The following is a 17,200-nucleotide window of genomic DNA, read 5'->3' on the forward strand; positions in this document are numbered from 1 at the left end:
TGCCACTCCAGTCCAAATCTCAGAATTTTTTCTTTCCCCTTGATTTTATAATTGTAAATAATAATTAGGAAAATCTGAATCAACTAGGTATCAAAATAGAATTATTCTAGTCTTTTCAATTAATGGTGTTGGAACAATTGTAGATTCACATGCAAGAAAGATAAATTTAGACCTTTTACATCATGTTTTTCACAAAAGTTAAATGGATCATAGATATAAATGTAAGAGCTAAAATATATAACTTTTAAAAGAAACATAGGAGCCCAGCCGGGCGTGGCTCAGCGGTTGAACGTCGACCTAGGATCCAGGCGATTGGGGGTCGATTCCCGGTCAGGGCACATGCCCAGGTTGTGGGCTCGATCAGTGATTCTCTCATCATTGATGTTTCTATCTCTCTCTCTCCCTCTCCCTTCCTCTCTCTGAAATCAATAAACATATATTTAAATAAAAGAAAAGAAAAATAGGAGAAATTCTCAGTGACCGTCAGTTAGGCAGAGATTTCTTAAATATGTCACCAAAATCGTGATCCATAAAAGGAATTGCTAATTTGGACTTCATCAAAATTAAAGACTGCTTTAACACCACCATTAAGAAAATAAAAAGATATGCTACTGACTGGGAGAAAACATTTACAAATAATATATCTGATTAAAAACTTGTATTTTGAATATATAAAGAACTCTTACAACTCAACAATAAAACCAGTCCAAATTAAACATGAGCAAAAGATTTGAGTAGACATTTCATCAAAGTGGCTAGTAAGCACTTGAAAAAATGCTCAACATCAGTTATAGAAGTTAAAACCACAATGAGATACCACTATATATCCACTAGAACAGCTATAATGAAAAAGAGGCAATAATAGTTATTGATGAGGCTGTGGTGAATCTGGAGCCCTCATTTTTCCTGGTGGGTATGTAAAATTGTACAGCCTCTTAGGAAAACAATTTGGCATTTCTTTGAAAAGTTAAACATAAATTTACCATAGTACCTAGAAATTACATTTCTAAGTATTTACCCAAGAAAAATGAAAATTTATGTATGTACAAAGACTTATAGACAAATGTTTACAGAAGCTTTTTCTCTAAAATAGCCAAAAGTGAGAAAAATCCAGATGTTCTTCAACAGAAGAATGGATAAACAAATTGTATATTCATATGATAGGATAGTACTCAGCAATAAAAAAGGTTGAGCAATTGATACAACTACATGAATAAATCTCAAAGTAAGTATACTGAGTGAAAGAAGTCAGACACAAAAGGATATGTAATGGATGACTCCATTTCTGTAGAACTCTTGAAGGTACAGCCAGTCCATAATGACAGAAAATAGTGCACTTGTTGTGAGTATAGGGAGGGATGATGATTGACTGAAACAAGGCATGCAGGATTTTTTTAGGGTGTTGGAAATGTTCTAAGACTTGGATGAAGTGATGGTTATGCTCTAAAAATTGACTAAAATCAGTGAAATGTACACTTAAAATGGGTTTAATTTTTAGCTCTCAATATTCTTATTACGAGAAAATTCTTAATACAAACATGATTTGTAGTTTACAAGTTTACACTTTGTTGGTTGACCTTTACATTGATAGGTCATAGTAATGAAGAGAGAAATATTTAAATAAAGACAGTTAGTACCACATTTGTGGAAAAATACAGTAAGGGAAGAAATGGAGCATAATTTTATTTTTTATTTTTTTACTATCTTAATCATTTCTAAGTATACTTTAGTAGTATTAAATGTATTCACTTTTGCCCGGCCAGTGTTGCTCAGTGGTTGAGCATTGACCCATGAACTTGGAGCTCACTGTTTGATTCCCGGACAGGGAACATGCCTGGTTTGCAAGCTCGATTCTCCGCAAGGGGTGTGCAGGAGGCAGCCAATTGATGATTCTCATCATTGATGTTTGTTTCTCTCTCTCCCTCTCCCTTCCCCTCACTGAAATCAATAAAAACATATTTTTTTTAAAAAAATGTATTCACTTTGTTGTGAAACAGATCTCTAGAACTTTTTCATCTTGCAATCTGAAACTTCATACCCACTAAACTTTCCTTTTCTGTTTCCCTCCAGCGCTGGTAACCACCATTCTACTTTCTTTATGAATCTATGAAATCATGCACTTTTTTGTATATGACTGGGGTATTTCACTTAGCATAATGTCCTCAAGGTTCATTCATATTGTAGCATGTGATAATATTTCCTTCCTTTTTTTAAAAAAAAATTTTAATAGTTGATTTTTTTTTTTTTTTTTTTAACAGAGAAAGGAAGGGTGAGAGAGAGAAACATTGATGTAAGAGTAACATCCATTGGCTGCCTCCTGCATGCGCTCTACCTGGGTTTGAGCCTGAAACCCAGGCATGTGCCCATACCTCAAACTGGCAACCTTTCAGTGTATAGGACAACACCCACCAACTTAACCACACCTGCCAGGGCATATTTCCTTCCTTTGTAAGATCGAATAATATTCCATTTTGTGTCTGTATCACATTTTGTTTATCCATTCATCCACTGATGGACATTTGGGTTGCTTTCACCTCTGGGTTATGAGTATATGTGTGCAAATATCTCTGAGACAATTATGAAACTAATACTGCAGAAAAGCTGTTTTAAAAATAGAATTACCCTGACACAAGAATCTGGGTCAAAGGAGATGAGTAGATGACTTCAAAATGTAACCTAAAACATTTAAGAATATTTAAGGGAGATATTAAAATTTAATGGGGGAAAAAGGAAGGATTTTTCAAGAAATGTTTTAGTAATAGCCACAGAGGGACAGGCCAGATTGTATTTATAATCTTATCTAATACCATAAACAAAAATTAGTTCTAGATGAAATTAATTAAGGAAACACATTGAACCGAATACAGTATGTATCCATCCTCCAAATAAGGAATCACTTTCCAAACTCGGAATAATTCAGTAAAAAATATACAAAAATTATAGATTTCATAGCATAAAACTAGTAGGTGTGTTTCTTAAAAGAATGCCATATCACCAAAAAGTACAACCTTGGAGAAAATATGTAGCAAATGTATCTTTATTTTCAATATTAAAGGGTAAATATTTTATAAAATGTGAATATCTTATATAAGATCTTAAATCAGTATCTTTAGATATAATAGTGTTGATATCTCTATATAATATCATACAAATTCATATGGAGACCACTAGAAGTTTGTAAAGAACAAACAAAAAATTCTAAAAGAGAAAATAAATATCTGAAGACATATACAGATCAAGAGAGTAAGTACTGTTTTCACTACGTGTGTTTAGCTGTTTTTAAAAAACCTTTCATTTTGACAGATACTACAATTTTTACTTTTGTAATGAATTTTATACTCTTCAAAGTCAAAATAAAAATTTGTGTGTATCAGTTAGCTAACAGGCAGGTGCCCTTTTAATGTTTTTGTTTCCAGGAAGTATCGATGAAGATGTTGTGGTGATAGAAGCTTCCTCCACTCCCCAGGTCACTGCCAATGAAGAAATTAATGTTACCTCAACTGACAGTGAAGTAGAGATTGTAACAGTTGGAGAAAGCTATCGGTAAGATTTTAATTACTAATTTGTAAATTTTAAATAGAAATATTTAAACATTTATGCTGCAGATATTTTCATCTTTTCTTTTACCATTTTTTGGGGAGACCTAGTGTGAATATGTCTATACGAGATTAGTGGTTTTCAAACCAGGCTACATTAGACTCACCTGGGAGGTCATAAAATAAAGGTACGTTGTTGCCTGGATTGTGTCCCAGACCAACTGAACCAGATTGTTAGTTGTCAGAATTTTTTTTAGCACCCCAAGTGTACAGTGAAAGTTAAGAGTCAGTACTCTAGAAAAACAGTAATTTTACTTAGTGTTTTAGAAAATAGAATGTTTTATGATCCAGAGAGTTCATGAACTCCTTTGCAAATTAGATGTGAATAATACATAAATATTGGGGATGATACTAAAAAGTGAGGAAAAATATTAAGGAATATTGATAAAGTATTCCTTTTTGTTATTCATATGCCTGTTTCAAGATCTCATTGATAGCAGTAAAATTTGTACTACTCTGTTAGGGCAACCTAGTAGAAAACAGTTTTTGAATTTTTTTGTCCTTCACTCAGTAATTTCATCTAAGCTCTGTACTTTTTTTAACAGAGAAAGGAAGGGTGAGAGAGAGAAACATTGATGTAAGAGTAACATCCATTGGCTGCCTCCTGCATGCGCTCTACCTGGGTTTGAGCCTGAGTGAAAAATTTTCATTTGTTGTGATAAATAACTGGAAATGACATGACCCTTTTGAGAATCACTGCTCCCTCACCCCCCAGAAAAGGAGAAGAAAACCGTAATACTATGTTATGCACCGTATTCATCTTGTGCTTCAGTTGATTACAGATATCTGTAAGAGAAGCAGTGAAGTGTTTCTCTCTTCCATTTGATACACCAAACAAGTCTATGGATGAGTCTTAATTTTATGTTATAATGAATTAGAAATACATTTGCTCATTGTATTTTAATTTGTGTTGTTATTAAGAAAAAACACACCCTTATTTCGAAAGCATGCTAAAAGCATACTTAGAATGTGCTTCTCCACTAGCCACTTTTCCATTGGAGTACTACTTCTAAGGGCATGGAAGAGACCACTGTATAATATATCCCTGTGTGTTTTGAGTTCTAAATGATTTTCCCAGACTGAGGAGAACTGATACTCTATGGTATATGCCACAGTTATCCCGTTGACTGTGCATAGTGCCTAGTATGTATGACACTGACTCAGTTTTTGTGAGCTGTAAGGATTGCTAAAATTAAAGACTTGTTTTTCCTTGTAGAACTGGAAAAACAAGTCTTTAATTTTAGAGATTTTTCTTTTCATAGAGACACTTAATGTTCAAGCATGTGTATTTACCATAGTAATGGACAGTGATCTTGAAATAGACACACAGTGCTCGTGACCCATATTTTCCTTATTGTTTCATAGGGTATTAAATTTGTCACTGTTTCACTGGCTCTTGGCCCTTTCTCTCAGAGAATGAATGCATCTGTGTTTCAAATTCTTTTGTGTCAGGATTTAAAAGTTGCCGCACATATCAGCTGTTCTTCATACATAAGTTTTTTGCTGATGCTCCACTCAGCAAAATATTTGAGTTAAGGCATCCTATGTAGCTTTCACAAAAGTATTGCAAAGTGGAACTGGAACTTTCTGCAGCTATTAACAGCTTCCCAGAAATAGACTACACAATCTCATCAGAATCTTGGTTTCTCAAGAATTTTAAGTGGTGATCTCTCTCCTCATCCAAAACCATTTCATCCGGAGAGACTTGTTTACTATCATGCTTCGGTCTATACAATTATTCTTGGAATGTGCTGTCCTTTTTTTACTGTGTCTCAGAAATTAATCTTCATACTCCTGTTACTTCAGTGTTCCAGAATTTGATCTTTTTCTAAACTCTTAGGTTCTACGATTGCTGAGGCCGTTTTCAGCCATTGGAGTTCATTTCTGAATGGTCAAGCTTGTACCCCTGATGACTGCATATTAATGAATTTGGCTCACCCTTTTAAAACATGCTAACAATAAGCCTATAAAAAGTTTTATGTTCAGCTTGGGCAGGAGAAAACACTGACTTCATAAGCCCCACCTTTCTAAAACAGATTTATTTTTCTCCTGGAGCCTTAGGACTCATATTCTATATATTATCCCTCTGTACCCTCAGTCATTCAGATCATTACAGCAAGTCCTTAAAAATAATTTTTTTTAATATACATGTATTTTTTATTGATTTCAGAGAGAGGAAGGGAGAGAGAGAGAGAGAGAAACATCAATGATGAGTCATTGATAGGCTGCCTCCTGCATGCCCCCCCCCAGGATTGAGACAATTTTACCTCAAAAAAACAAAAAACAAGTAAAGAAAAAAAAAAAGAAAGTGCATTTCATATACTTAACCTACTAAACATCATAGCTTAGCCTGTCCTACCTTAAATTTGCTCAGAACACTTAGATTAGCCTACAGTTGGGCAAAATCATGAGTGGATACACACTGAATACACTGTAGAGAATCATTGTTCATACCCTCATGGCCAGGTGGCTAATGGGAGCTGTGGCTTGCTGCCATTGCCCAGCCTCACAAGAGAGTATCATGCCACATACAGCTAGCCCAGGGAAAGATCATAATTCAGTGTTCGTAGTACAGTTTCTACTGAATGCATATTGCTTTCAAACCATTGTAAAGTCAGAAAATCCTAAGTTGGGGACCATCTGTGGTAAACTAGCTGCAACTATCCTTACCTCTTCTGATTCCAAGAAATTTCTCTGGTACCTTGAATCTCTTTTAGATCAGTATGAGAAACTTAGCTTAGTGTAGGACTCCCAAAGCCATGTTTTCAAATTCAGTCTGGATTAAACACATATAAGATCATGTGAACATTATTAAATGTTCAGGTGTTGATATTTTTGTTACTTTACCTATGGTGAATAAATTTAGGTATTTACATAAAATGTAAATAAGGTGAATATTTAAACTAACCATTGAAAAGAGCAGCATTCTTGAAACTGAATCCTGTACTTTATACCAGTGATTGGTATAAAATGATAACATATCATTTCTCTTGTTCTTAGTTCAGTTGGTTGGTGAACGTTTCATTCGGAAAATGTTTATTGAGTGCCAGACAGACATTATGCTAGTCATAATTTTTTTTTTAATCCTCACCTGAGGATATTCCTTTTCCCCATTGCTTTTCAGACAGAGTGGAAGAGAGAGAGAGACGTCGATTGGTTGCCTCGCGCACCTGCCCCAATCAGGGCTGGGGATGGAGCCTGAGGTACGTGCCCTTGGCCAGAACTGAACCCAGGACTCTTCAGTCTGAGGGCCGACTCTCTAACCACGGAGAAAACCAGCCAGGGCTGCGCTGGTCATAATTTTTAATTCTATGACCATTATTTCTTTCGAGAAGTCTTGCATGAAGTACTTCACAACTTATTCTGTAAGAAAGGCTTATTATTTCTGGGATAACTAAAATTTTTTGCTTTTTGTATATTTACTATTTAATATTGATATCATTTAAGGTCTCGTTCAACCCTTGGACACTCCAGATCTCATTGGAGCCAAGGTTCAAGTTCTCATACAAGTCGACCACAGGAGCCACGGAACCGCAGTAGGATTTCTACTGTGATACAGCCCTTGAGGCAGAATGCTGCAGAAGTTGTGGACCTGACCGTGGATGAAGATGGTACGGGGAAGGCGCAGCAGTGTAGAGCTAGGATGAGAGCTCAGTCAAATGAAGCATCTCACTGTGCTGTTGAACTTCAGGGAGGTTGTCAGGTTTTCTAATCTTATTTTTCCGTTGACATAAGAACCTTGGTTATAATGTAGGAGATTGCGCCTGAAGTTTCCTGGTTAGTCTCTTAGAATAAAGGATGTATTTACAGGTGATCGTTCAGTCTCTCAGATTACTAGTGCTTTCGTTTATAATATTGTCACACTTTAACTTTCGCTATGAACAATAGAAATAACACTTAAAAAATTGTCTAATCCTCACCTGAGGATAAAGAGGTAGGTGAGAGAGAGAGAGAGAGAAACAGCGATGTGAGAGAGAAACATTGACCGGTTGCCCCTTGTAAGTGCCCAGACTGGGAACGAACCCAAAACCTAGGTGTGCGCCCTGGCCGGGAATAGAACCTAGGACCCTTCAGTGCATGGGCTGACGCTGCAGCCGGCGGAGCCACGCTGGCCAGGCAGGAACGGCACTTTGCAGATACGGACAGCAGTATAGCACTGTACTGAATTTAAATGGTTAACACTGGTTATTTGAAATGTCAGATTTACTTCTAAAAGTATATTATTCTAACCCTGGCTGGTTTGGCTGTTAGAGTGTTGGCCTATGGACTGAACGGTCCTGGGTTCAATTCTGGCCAAGGGCACATACCTCATTTGCAAGCTCACCTGGGTTGGGGTGTGCGGGAGGCAACCAGTCGGTATGCCTCTCTTACATCAATGTCTCTCTCTCTCTCACTCTCTCAGAAAAGCAATGGGAAAAATGTCCTCGGGTGAGGATAAAAAATAAATAAAAATAAAAGTATGTTTTTCTCGCCTCACCAGTGTTGCTCATTGGTTGTCATCCAGGAAAGGTTCAGTTCCCGGTTAGGGCACGTGCCTGGCTTGCGGGCTCCATCCCCAGTAGGAGGGGGCGTGCAGGAAGCAGCTGATTGATGATGTTTCTCTCTTATTGATGTTTCTCTCTCTCTACCCCTCTCCCTTCATCTCTCTCTAAAAATCAATAAAAACATTTTTTTTTAAAGTGTGTTATTCTTTAATGTAATATACATGGGTGGGCAAAAGTAGGTTTACAGTTGTGGATATAGGAAACAGTTTATTCTTGCATTATTATTAATATTGTATTATTTATTTGATTACAACTGTGGAGCTGCTTTTGCCCACCCCTGTATGTATCTTTTGTGCTGCTTAGTGTTTTGTTTTGGCTTACAACTGTTCCAGGTAACTGAGGAAACAAAGCTTGAGTTGGAAAACAGGAGTTAGGGAAAGTGGTAGCATGTTTGAATATATGAATACATATGTGAGTTTTTCTACATATTGACATCTTCAGGTATTACTAATTTCATCTTACAAGGAAATGGTCAGTCATAATTTCCTTAAAGGAAGGTCATCAACCATGTATGAATCTAACTTTGGGAGTTAGCTATAAAATTGGAGAAAAGATAGATTAGGTAGGTAGAAATAAAGGCCTTGGGCAATCAACTCTTATATAGGCTGTTTGCAGTTTAGGTGATCATAACTTTCAGAGTACTAGTACTTTGTAATTAAGATGTTTATGAAGAAGTAATTTATTTCCATGGCCTTCATTTCATTCAACAATATCTTGGTTTTTATTTTGAATCATTATAAATTACCTCTAAGTCAGTGGTTAATATAATAGGGATTAATTAAAGATTACTTGGAGTTAAATATAGGATGACTAGTTTGGAAACTTCTTGTGTGTTTTCCATGTGACACCTGTTATCTAGTAAGTAAGAAAAGGTGACTGAGTAGCCCTTTAACCCTTTAGAATTAGTTTTAGAATTAGTTTAACAAGAATGTTTCAACTAGGTTAATAGTATTTTAGTGATCAGTAGATGCCCTTTTCTCCCAATTAGTTTCTTTCATTGGAAACCTTTTCTCTTATTAAAAATAAGCCCAAAATTTAAGTATATCAGTTAGACCAGTGGTTCTTAACTGGCTGTCATTTTGTGCCACTGGTAGACATTTGTCAGTATCTACAGACATTTTTGGTTCTCACAGTTGAGGGGAGAGTGCTACTAACATATAATGGGTAGAGGCTAGGGATGCTGCTAAACATACTACAATGCACAGGGCAGCCCACCCTCTATCCCCACTCCTAGCCCCAACAAGGAATTATCCAGCCAAAATATGTCAGTATTGCCAAGGTTGAGAAACTGAGATAAACCATTTGCAAATAAATAGAACTTCCTCTCTTCCCATTTTAGTTATAAGCAAATACATTTGTTTAAGTATCCAAAGTACAATGTTCCATATAGACCAAACAGGTACTATTTGTGTTTCAGGAGTCAGCCTTCCACACTGCATTGTATAAAATAGTTGTCCTCTTGTTCTATATCATATTAAGAAAGTCCCTCTTTTTCAGATCTAATTGTTATAAATATGCTTTGGGCAGGTTTATTCCCATTCTCTATTTTTAAAAAACCATTTTATAATCAGTTTTAAATATAACTCATTCATAAGTTAAAGTCTGCCTGAAATTTCTTTTACATTCCACTACAGAAAATTTTAATTTTTATTAGGAAGTACTGCTGAATATTAATATTTGCCAAAAAAAAAAAAAGGTTTTGGAGAACATACAAAAATGCATGTAAAAAAGAGATTGAAATATATTAAATACCATAGATAATGTTTATTATGTGATTACTGTATGTCAAGCATCATACAGAGTGCTTTATATGTGTGATCTCAGTTCATCCTAACAACAATTCTATGAAGAAAATTATGTACTTTCCTAGTTTTATAGGTGAGGAAGTGAAAAGTGGTTAAGTCACTTATCCAGGATCATACTGTCAGTGATGAAATCAGAGTTGCTTTCCAAGCATCTGACTCCAGAATCCATACTATACAGGGGAAAATGCTATTTGTAACACTGTTCTGACAGCTTGTAACAATATGTATGAACATAGTAGAGAGACTTTCACTTTCCTTATCCTCTTTTCTTCTTTATGATAGATCAGAAAACTTACATAGTCATTATTCAAAAACTGTTACTCCTGAATTTAATTGGAATATGCATATTATGTGTTAGATTTTTTAATGCAGTAATCATGTTAGTAATGTCATTTTAATGTTACAGTTTAGCTTCATGAAAGCTTTTTTTAACTATATATTGTACTTACTAGAGAGTTCATATTTTTAAAGTTTGCTTTAATAATTATCATAAAAATGTTAGCTTGGATTAAAATATACCCATTACCTAATTTGTTTTGAAATGCTGAATAAATATTTTGTATTTTGTAGAACCTACTGTAGTACCAACCACTTCTGCGAGAATGGAATCACAAACCACAAGCGCTTCCACTAACAATTCCAATCCATCTACCTCTGAGCAGGCCTCTGATACTGCTTCAGCTGTCACTAGTAGCCAATCCTCCACAGTGTCAGAGACTTCAACTACTCTTACAAGCAATAGTATGACTGCTGGTACTTCTATAGGAGGTATGTAAAAAATTAGGGGGGAAAAGGGACTCTTATTACATTTGTTAGAAAAAGGAATGTTTTTCAGATTTTAGCTACATTAGCAAGAGCATAGTCTTAGAATAAACATCATATGTGAGCTAAGTAGCCTCAATTAGAATTAGACTATGATTTGATATTTGAGTTTGGGTGCTGTATGTTACCAAAGTATCATAGCTCAACTGAAAGAAATTGGGGAGAATTAAATGCCTGACACCAAAAATGTGAGCAACAAAAGAAAAAATAGGTAAATTGAACTTCATCAAACTTGAAAATTTTTGTACACCAAAGGACTTCAAGAAAGTGAAAAGACAACTTACAAATGGGAGAAAAAAATTGAAAATCATACATTTGATGAGGTCTAATATCCAGTATATATAAAGAACTCACACAACTCACCAATAAAAAGAAAAACAACTCTTTAAAAAATGGGTGAAGGATTTGCATAGATATTTTTCCAAAGAAGATATACAAATGACCAAGAAGACATGAAAACAACATCATTAGTAGGGAAATCCAAATCAAAACCACAATGAAATACCATTTTATACTCAATAGGATGTCTATAATTAAAAAACAACATCAAACAATAAACCAGAAAATAACTAAAATAAATCAGTGTTGATTAGAGTGTAAAGAAATTGGAACCCTTATGAATTATCTTCTGGGCATATAAAATGGTACAGCCATTGTGGAAACATTTTGGTAGTTCCTCAAAAAGTTAAACATAGCTTCCAGTCAAGATGGCAGAGTAGGTAAATGTGGTACTTACATCCTTACATAGCCACATTAAAATTGAAACTAAATAACAGAATACCCACCATTCAGAACTGCCTGAAATCTGGCTGAACAGAAGTCCTTTAACTGAGGACATAAAGAACAAGCCACATCGAGACTGGTAGGAAGTAGGAGGGACAGACATGGAACGAGCTGGTCCCACAACTACATGTGATGGTTAAAAATCAGGAGGGGTATCTCAGCTGCAGAGGTCCCCTCTTAGGAGTGAAGGGTCCCAGCGCACACCAGGCCTCTCAGCCCAAGATTCCAGTCCTAGGAACAGAAGTCCCCAAACTTCTGACTGTGAAAACCGGCAGGGATAGTGGCTGAGTGAGATGGAAAGCTGCTGGAGACTGAGGCTTTCTTCTTAAAGGGCATGCACATGGACTTACTTGGACTCACTTGTTCTAAGCTCCAGCACCAGGGCAGCAGCTCAGAGGGTACCAGGGACATGGGGAGGAACGGAATTGTCTGGCTTTGGGGCAAGGGTTGGGAGGGCTGCTTTTTCCCAGACGGAAGTCCTGGCAGATGCCATGTTCCTTTGCTGAGTCCTCTTCCGTAGAGCCAACATGTGGGTGCTATATCTGAGTCTCTATCAACCTGACTTACACTATTCAGCCTGAACTGGTGATTCCCTGAGATACCCTCTCATCCAAGAAACACCCTACCCAAATTTTGGGTCCACCCAAGCCCTTTCCAGCGACTTTTCCATAAAAATGGCCAGTCTTGGATTATGCTACAACTTTCCTAAAATCTCTCAAACAAGCAGCATCTGGTCTCTTTGTATCCCATACCTCTTGCTAAATGGCCCCAACAGCAGCAGCCAGCCTTGGTTCACAGTTTGGCCTCTCAAGAGCACCTCCCAGCCCAGCACAAGTAGCAGCCATCTGAAGATCACTTTGTAGCTCATGCTGGATGGCCCCAGGCAAGGCACAGGTGGTGGCTGACCTTGGCCTACACCTTCCAGGAGGCCCCAGCGCCAGTGCACCTGGTGGACAGTTTCAAACAGCACTGAAGCACCAAGTGACACACTTAAAGGACGAGCTCAATGAGCAACCAGAACTCTGCTGAAGCAAGTTCTGCTCTATGGGTTTGGCCCCTACACAGCAGATCCTTCATGGTGGTTGCAGCCATTTCTTGCAGCCAGTCAGCTTGGGGGTAAATCCCACTGACATGCCCACAGCAGTCAAGGCTTAACTACAACAGGAGGGTGCACACAGCTCACACTGGGAGTGCACCATGAGCACCCAGCTTCGTTGACCAAGGAGGCTGCATCACTGGGCCCTATAGGTCATCTGTTATGTAAGGCCACTCTACCAAGCCTGGGAGATGTAGCAGCTCTATGTAATACATAGAAACAAACACAGGGAGACTTTCAAAATGAAGAGACAAAGAAAAATGTCCCAAAATGAAAGAAGAGAACAAAACTCCAGAAAAGGAACTAAACAAAATGGAGACAGGCCATATATCAGATGCAGAGTTTAATGTACTGGTTTTAAGGATGCTCAGTCAACTTAGGGGACGAGTAGATGAACTTAGTGAGAACTTCAACAAAGAGATAGGGAAAATAAAAATGGAGATAGAAAAGAACCAGGCAGAAATGAGGAATACATTAACTAAAATGAAGAATACCTTACAGGTAATCAACAGTAGAGTAGATGAAGCAGAGGATCAAATCAGCGATTTGGAAGATGAGGAAGCAGAAAACACCCAATTAGAACAGCAAAAAGAAAAAAGGATCCCAAAAAAAGAAGATAGTTTAAGGAGCCACTGGGACAACTTCAAGCATACCAATGTTCGCATCATGGGGATGCTGGAAGGAGAAGAGAGAGAGCTAAGAATTGAAAACCTATTTGAAAATATAGAAATAGAAAACTTACCTAACCTTGTGAAGGAAATAGACATACAAGTACAGGAAGCACAATGAATTCCAAACAAGATAAACCCAAAGAGGCTACACCAAGACGTATAATTAAAATGGCAAAGATTAAATACAAAGAGAGAATCTTAAAAGCAGCAAGAGAAAAGCAGTTACCTATAAGGAGCTCCCATGACTGTCAGCTGATTTCTCAACAGAAGCTTTGCAGGCCAGAAGGGATTGGCAAGAAGTACTCAGTGATGAAAAGCAAGGACCTACAACCAAGATTATCCAACAAAGCTATCAGAATTGAAGGACACATAAAGAGGTTCCTAGACAAGAAAAGGCTAAAGGAGTTCATCTCTATTAAACCAGTGTTTAACATATGAAATGTTAAAGGGACTTTAAGAAGAAGAAAACAATCGATATAATAAAATGGTGACAAATACATATCCATCAACAGTTACTTTAAATGCAAATAGATTAAATGCTCCAATCAAAAGACATAAGGTCCCTAAATGGATAACAAAACAAGACCCTTACATATACTGTCTATAAGAGACTCACTTCAGATCAAAAGGTACATACAGACTGAAAGTAAAGGGATGGATAAAGATATTTCATGAAAATGGAAATTAAAATAATTTTTAAAAGCCTGGCTGGTGTGGTTCTGTTATTGAGCATCAACCCATGCACCAAGTCACTGATTTGATCCCCAGTCAGGGCACATGCTGGGGTTGTGGGCTTGATCCCTGGCAGGGAGTGTGCAGGAGGCAGCAAATCGATAATTGATTTTTCTCTCCCCCTTCCTCTCTCTCTCTAAAAAAGAAGTCAATAAAAACATTTAAAAAAAATTTTTTTAAAGCTGGGGTAGGACATGTATGGAAGGGCAGACCCAAGAGAATTACAGGGGGATTTGCTGCAGTCAAAGCTATCACCCAGAGCCTGAAGCAACATCACCCAGATTCACTTATGTAAGCCCTTAAATCTCCTTTATTGTTTTAGCCAGTTTTGGTTGAATTTCTGTACTATTTGTTAGTAGCCAGAAGATTCCTAATTTGTACCTTGGCCCAGAGGAGATTAGCTAGGTACTGTGGGCCAAATAGCAGGAGAATATTCCTGCTGTCAATTACTCAAGAAATAAGGCTAGAACAGTGTTACTCCAGAATCCTAAGGATTCTGAGGAGCTGCCTCAGGGATCACCTGGGTGATGTGGAAGGAAAAGACAGGACTCTGGCTTCTCTACTCTTTTAATTTATATTTTTTAAGTAGAAAATTTTATCTTCATATTTATCTGTTTTATATGGTTTCTACATAATGTAGTTTGAGGAGAGGCTGTTTTTTAGATGACTTTGAAACACTGGGATAGACCTTCTGGGGACACTTTTTTTTCTTTATTTTTTTTAATACTCACCCAAGGATACTTTTTCCATTGATTTTCAGAGAGAGTGGAAATGGGGGGGGGGGGCGGAAACGGGGGAGGATAGAGAGAGAGAGACACACACACACACATCATTTGGTTGCCTCCTGCACATGCTCCAACCAGGGCCAGGAGTCGAGCTTGCAACCGAGGTACTTGGCTTTGGCTGGAATCGAACCTGGGACTCTTCGGTCCCTGGGTTGATGCTGTAACACTGAGCCAAACCAGTCAGGGCCTGGGGGCACTTTTGTAGTTCTTCTGGCATGGAAGAATATACCTTCAAAATAACTCTGGGCATGTGGCAGAGAGCATAATTCAGTACTCAGATGTTTTATACCTAAAAGATTATCACCGTTTCTAACAACCCTACAAGGTAGTTATTGCTCCATTTAATAGGTGAGAAGGGTTAATTAACTTTCCTAAAGTTGAATTGCCCACTAAAGTTGAATTGTTCAGAATTAGACAATCTCGGGATTAGAACTCAGGCCCATCTGACGCCATGCGCCCCTCCCCCACCCCGCGCCCCAGCAATTCAACACTAAATCACAAGATTATTATAAGACACCTGTAAGTTTCCTCATATTAAAGTCTTATAATTTCTTATATTCTATTAGGTCTGAGTTTAGAGGCCAGAGGAAGGGAAAAGATGTCGGAGGTTAGTGAGACTTAGCCAGGCATGCTCTGAGTTGGGTGATTATATCTTAAGATTTGAAGTAGTACGTATTAGCCTGTGTTATGTAGTGGTATTAGGGGTTCATGGAGCTCAGGAGTAGAATCTTTGTTGCTTAAAACAGAAAGACTCACATGATATTTTAGAATTTTTAAAATGCAATTTAAAACTAACTGCTATGACCTAGGAAAAGATGGTCTGTTGCCATATTTAAACATCATGGTAAATATGAGCCTCCTGAGGAATGTAGGCTTTCAGGAAAATCCCAGTGAAGATACTGCCCGAAATTATGTGATATGTAAAGACTGTGGCACTATCATGTCCTTATTTATAGAGATTTGAGCTTACTAAACATTTCTTAATTCTTTATTGACTTATTTATACATAGTATCTATTTTTTACACAGTAATATTTGGTCATTTGATTGTTCTATGCGTTTTTTTCCTGTTACAAGATGACTTGAGGAGAACTGCATCTAGTGTTGTAACGGAAAACGGCCCTCCTGCAATGCCAAGGCTACCTTCCTGCTGTCCCCAGCACTCGCCGTGTGGAGGGTCGTCACAGAATCACCATGCGTTAGGACATCCACACACAAGTTGCTTTCAGCAGCATGGCCACCACTTTCAGCATCACCACCACCACCATCATACCCCCCACCCAGCTGTCCCAGTTTCTCCCTCCTATAGTGATCCTACGTGCCCTGTGGAAAGACCTCCACAAGTGCAAGCACCTTGTGGAGCAAATAGTTCTGGTACCAGCTACCATGACCAGGTATGTGGAATTTGATGAATTTTTCTTTCTTTCTTAAATTTTTAAAATAGCCTGGGGTTTTTTCAGGAGAGAAAAAAACCCTAATGATAAATTCTGTATACTAAAGAAGTCATTCTGTTGCCTATGCAAAAGTGGCCTGATTTAGTGGTCTGTGATTTTTTTTTTTAATTAAGTCTCTAAGATTTTTTGATGGTCTAAATTACTGCAGTTAATTGACGGCGCCAGGGATGTAGAAAATCAGAAACAATACTATTTTTTATTCTGAAATGGTTTTGGTGTTTTCAGTTAAATACAAGTGAATCTGATCTTTGGGACTGTATTTCAAACAAAGTGTTGAAACTGCACTGTCAATCTACTTCATGAGAAATTGGGAAAGTCTCCCAGTTTTTACCCCTCTACCTCCTATTCTGGAGCTCTCTATAATCTCCATGTGTCTCTAGAAATAAACAGCCTTCTCAGATGCAAACCTGTGACGTTTCTTAGGAGCAGATGAGATTTTTAGTTTATGGGGAATTGAAATGTTAACAAAAATTATAATTCAGTAAATTGATAATAGTGAATGCTCGAAATGTTAAATAATACTAAATTAGTATTGGTGGTCACATGGAGTTAATGAAGTCAAGTTTTATATGCTATTTTAACTTTTACTGTGTCGTCTCTGTATAATTATGATATAAACGTGGGCGGGGCATACTTTAAAAAACAAAACATGTAATTTCAAAGTAAAACTGCAGCTGACCTATGTGCTAGAAAAAAAGGCTAGAAAAAAGTCAAAAAAAGAAAAAGATAATGGGATTAAGAAAGAAAGAAAAAAAAGCCCTCATAGTCGAACACAACAGTATGGTGATTATCAGAGGGAAAAGCGGGGGTAGGGGAGGTAGAGAGTAAAGGAAAGATAAATGGTGATGGAAGGAGACTTGACTTGGGGTGGTGAACACACAATACAGTATACAGATGATGTGTTACAGAATTG

The 17,200-nt window shown here is 37.4% G+C and overlaps 1 protein-coding gene across 4 annotated transcripts in view; it reads left to right on the forward strand.

Annotated features, from left to right (window-relative positions):
- RNF111 (ring finger protein 111) overlaps positions 1–17,200 on the forward strand; it is an 84,826-nt gene that overhangs the window by 47,633 nt on the left and 19,993 nt on the right. For all 4 annotated transcript variants that reach the window (XM_081147625.1, XM_081147622.1, XM_081147623.1 and 1 more), the window contains exons 3-6: positions 3,417–3,543; positions 7,044–7,207; positions 10,516–10,713; positions 15,911–16,227. In XM_081147625.1, coding sequence (XP_081003751.1) covers positions 3,417–3,543; positions 7,044–7,207; positions 10,516–10,713; positions 15,911–16,227 — 806 coding nt within the window. The remainder of the gene's footprint in view (positions 1–3,416; positions 3,544–7,043; positions 7,208–10,515; positions 10,714–15,910; positions 16,228–17,200) is intronic.

This window comes from Miniopterus schreibersii (genome assembly GCF_964146895.1).
Source record: "Miniopterus schreibersii genome assembly, chromosome: 1".
In the NCBI taxonomy this organism is placed as follows: Eukaryota; Metazoa; Chordata; class Mammalia; order Chiroptera; family Miniopteridae; genus Miniopterus; species Miniopterus schreibersii.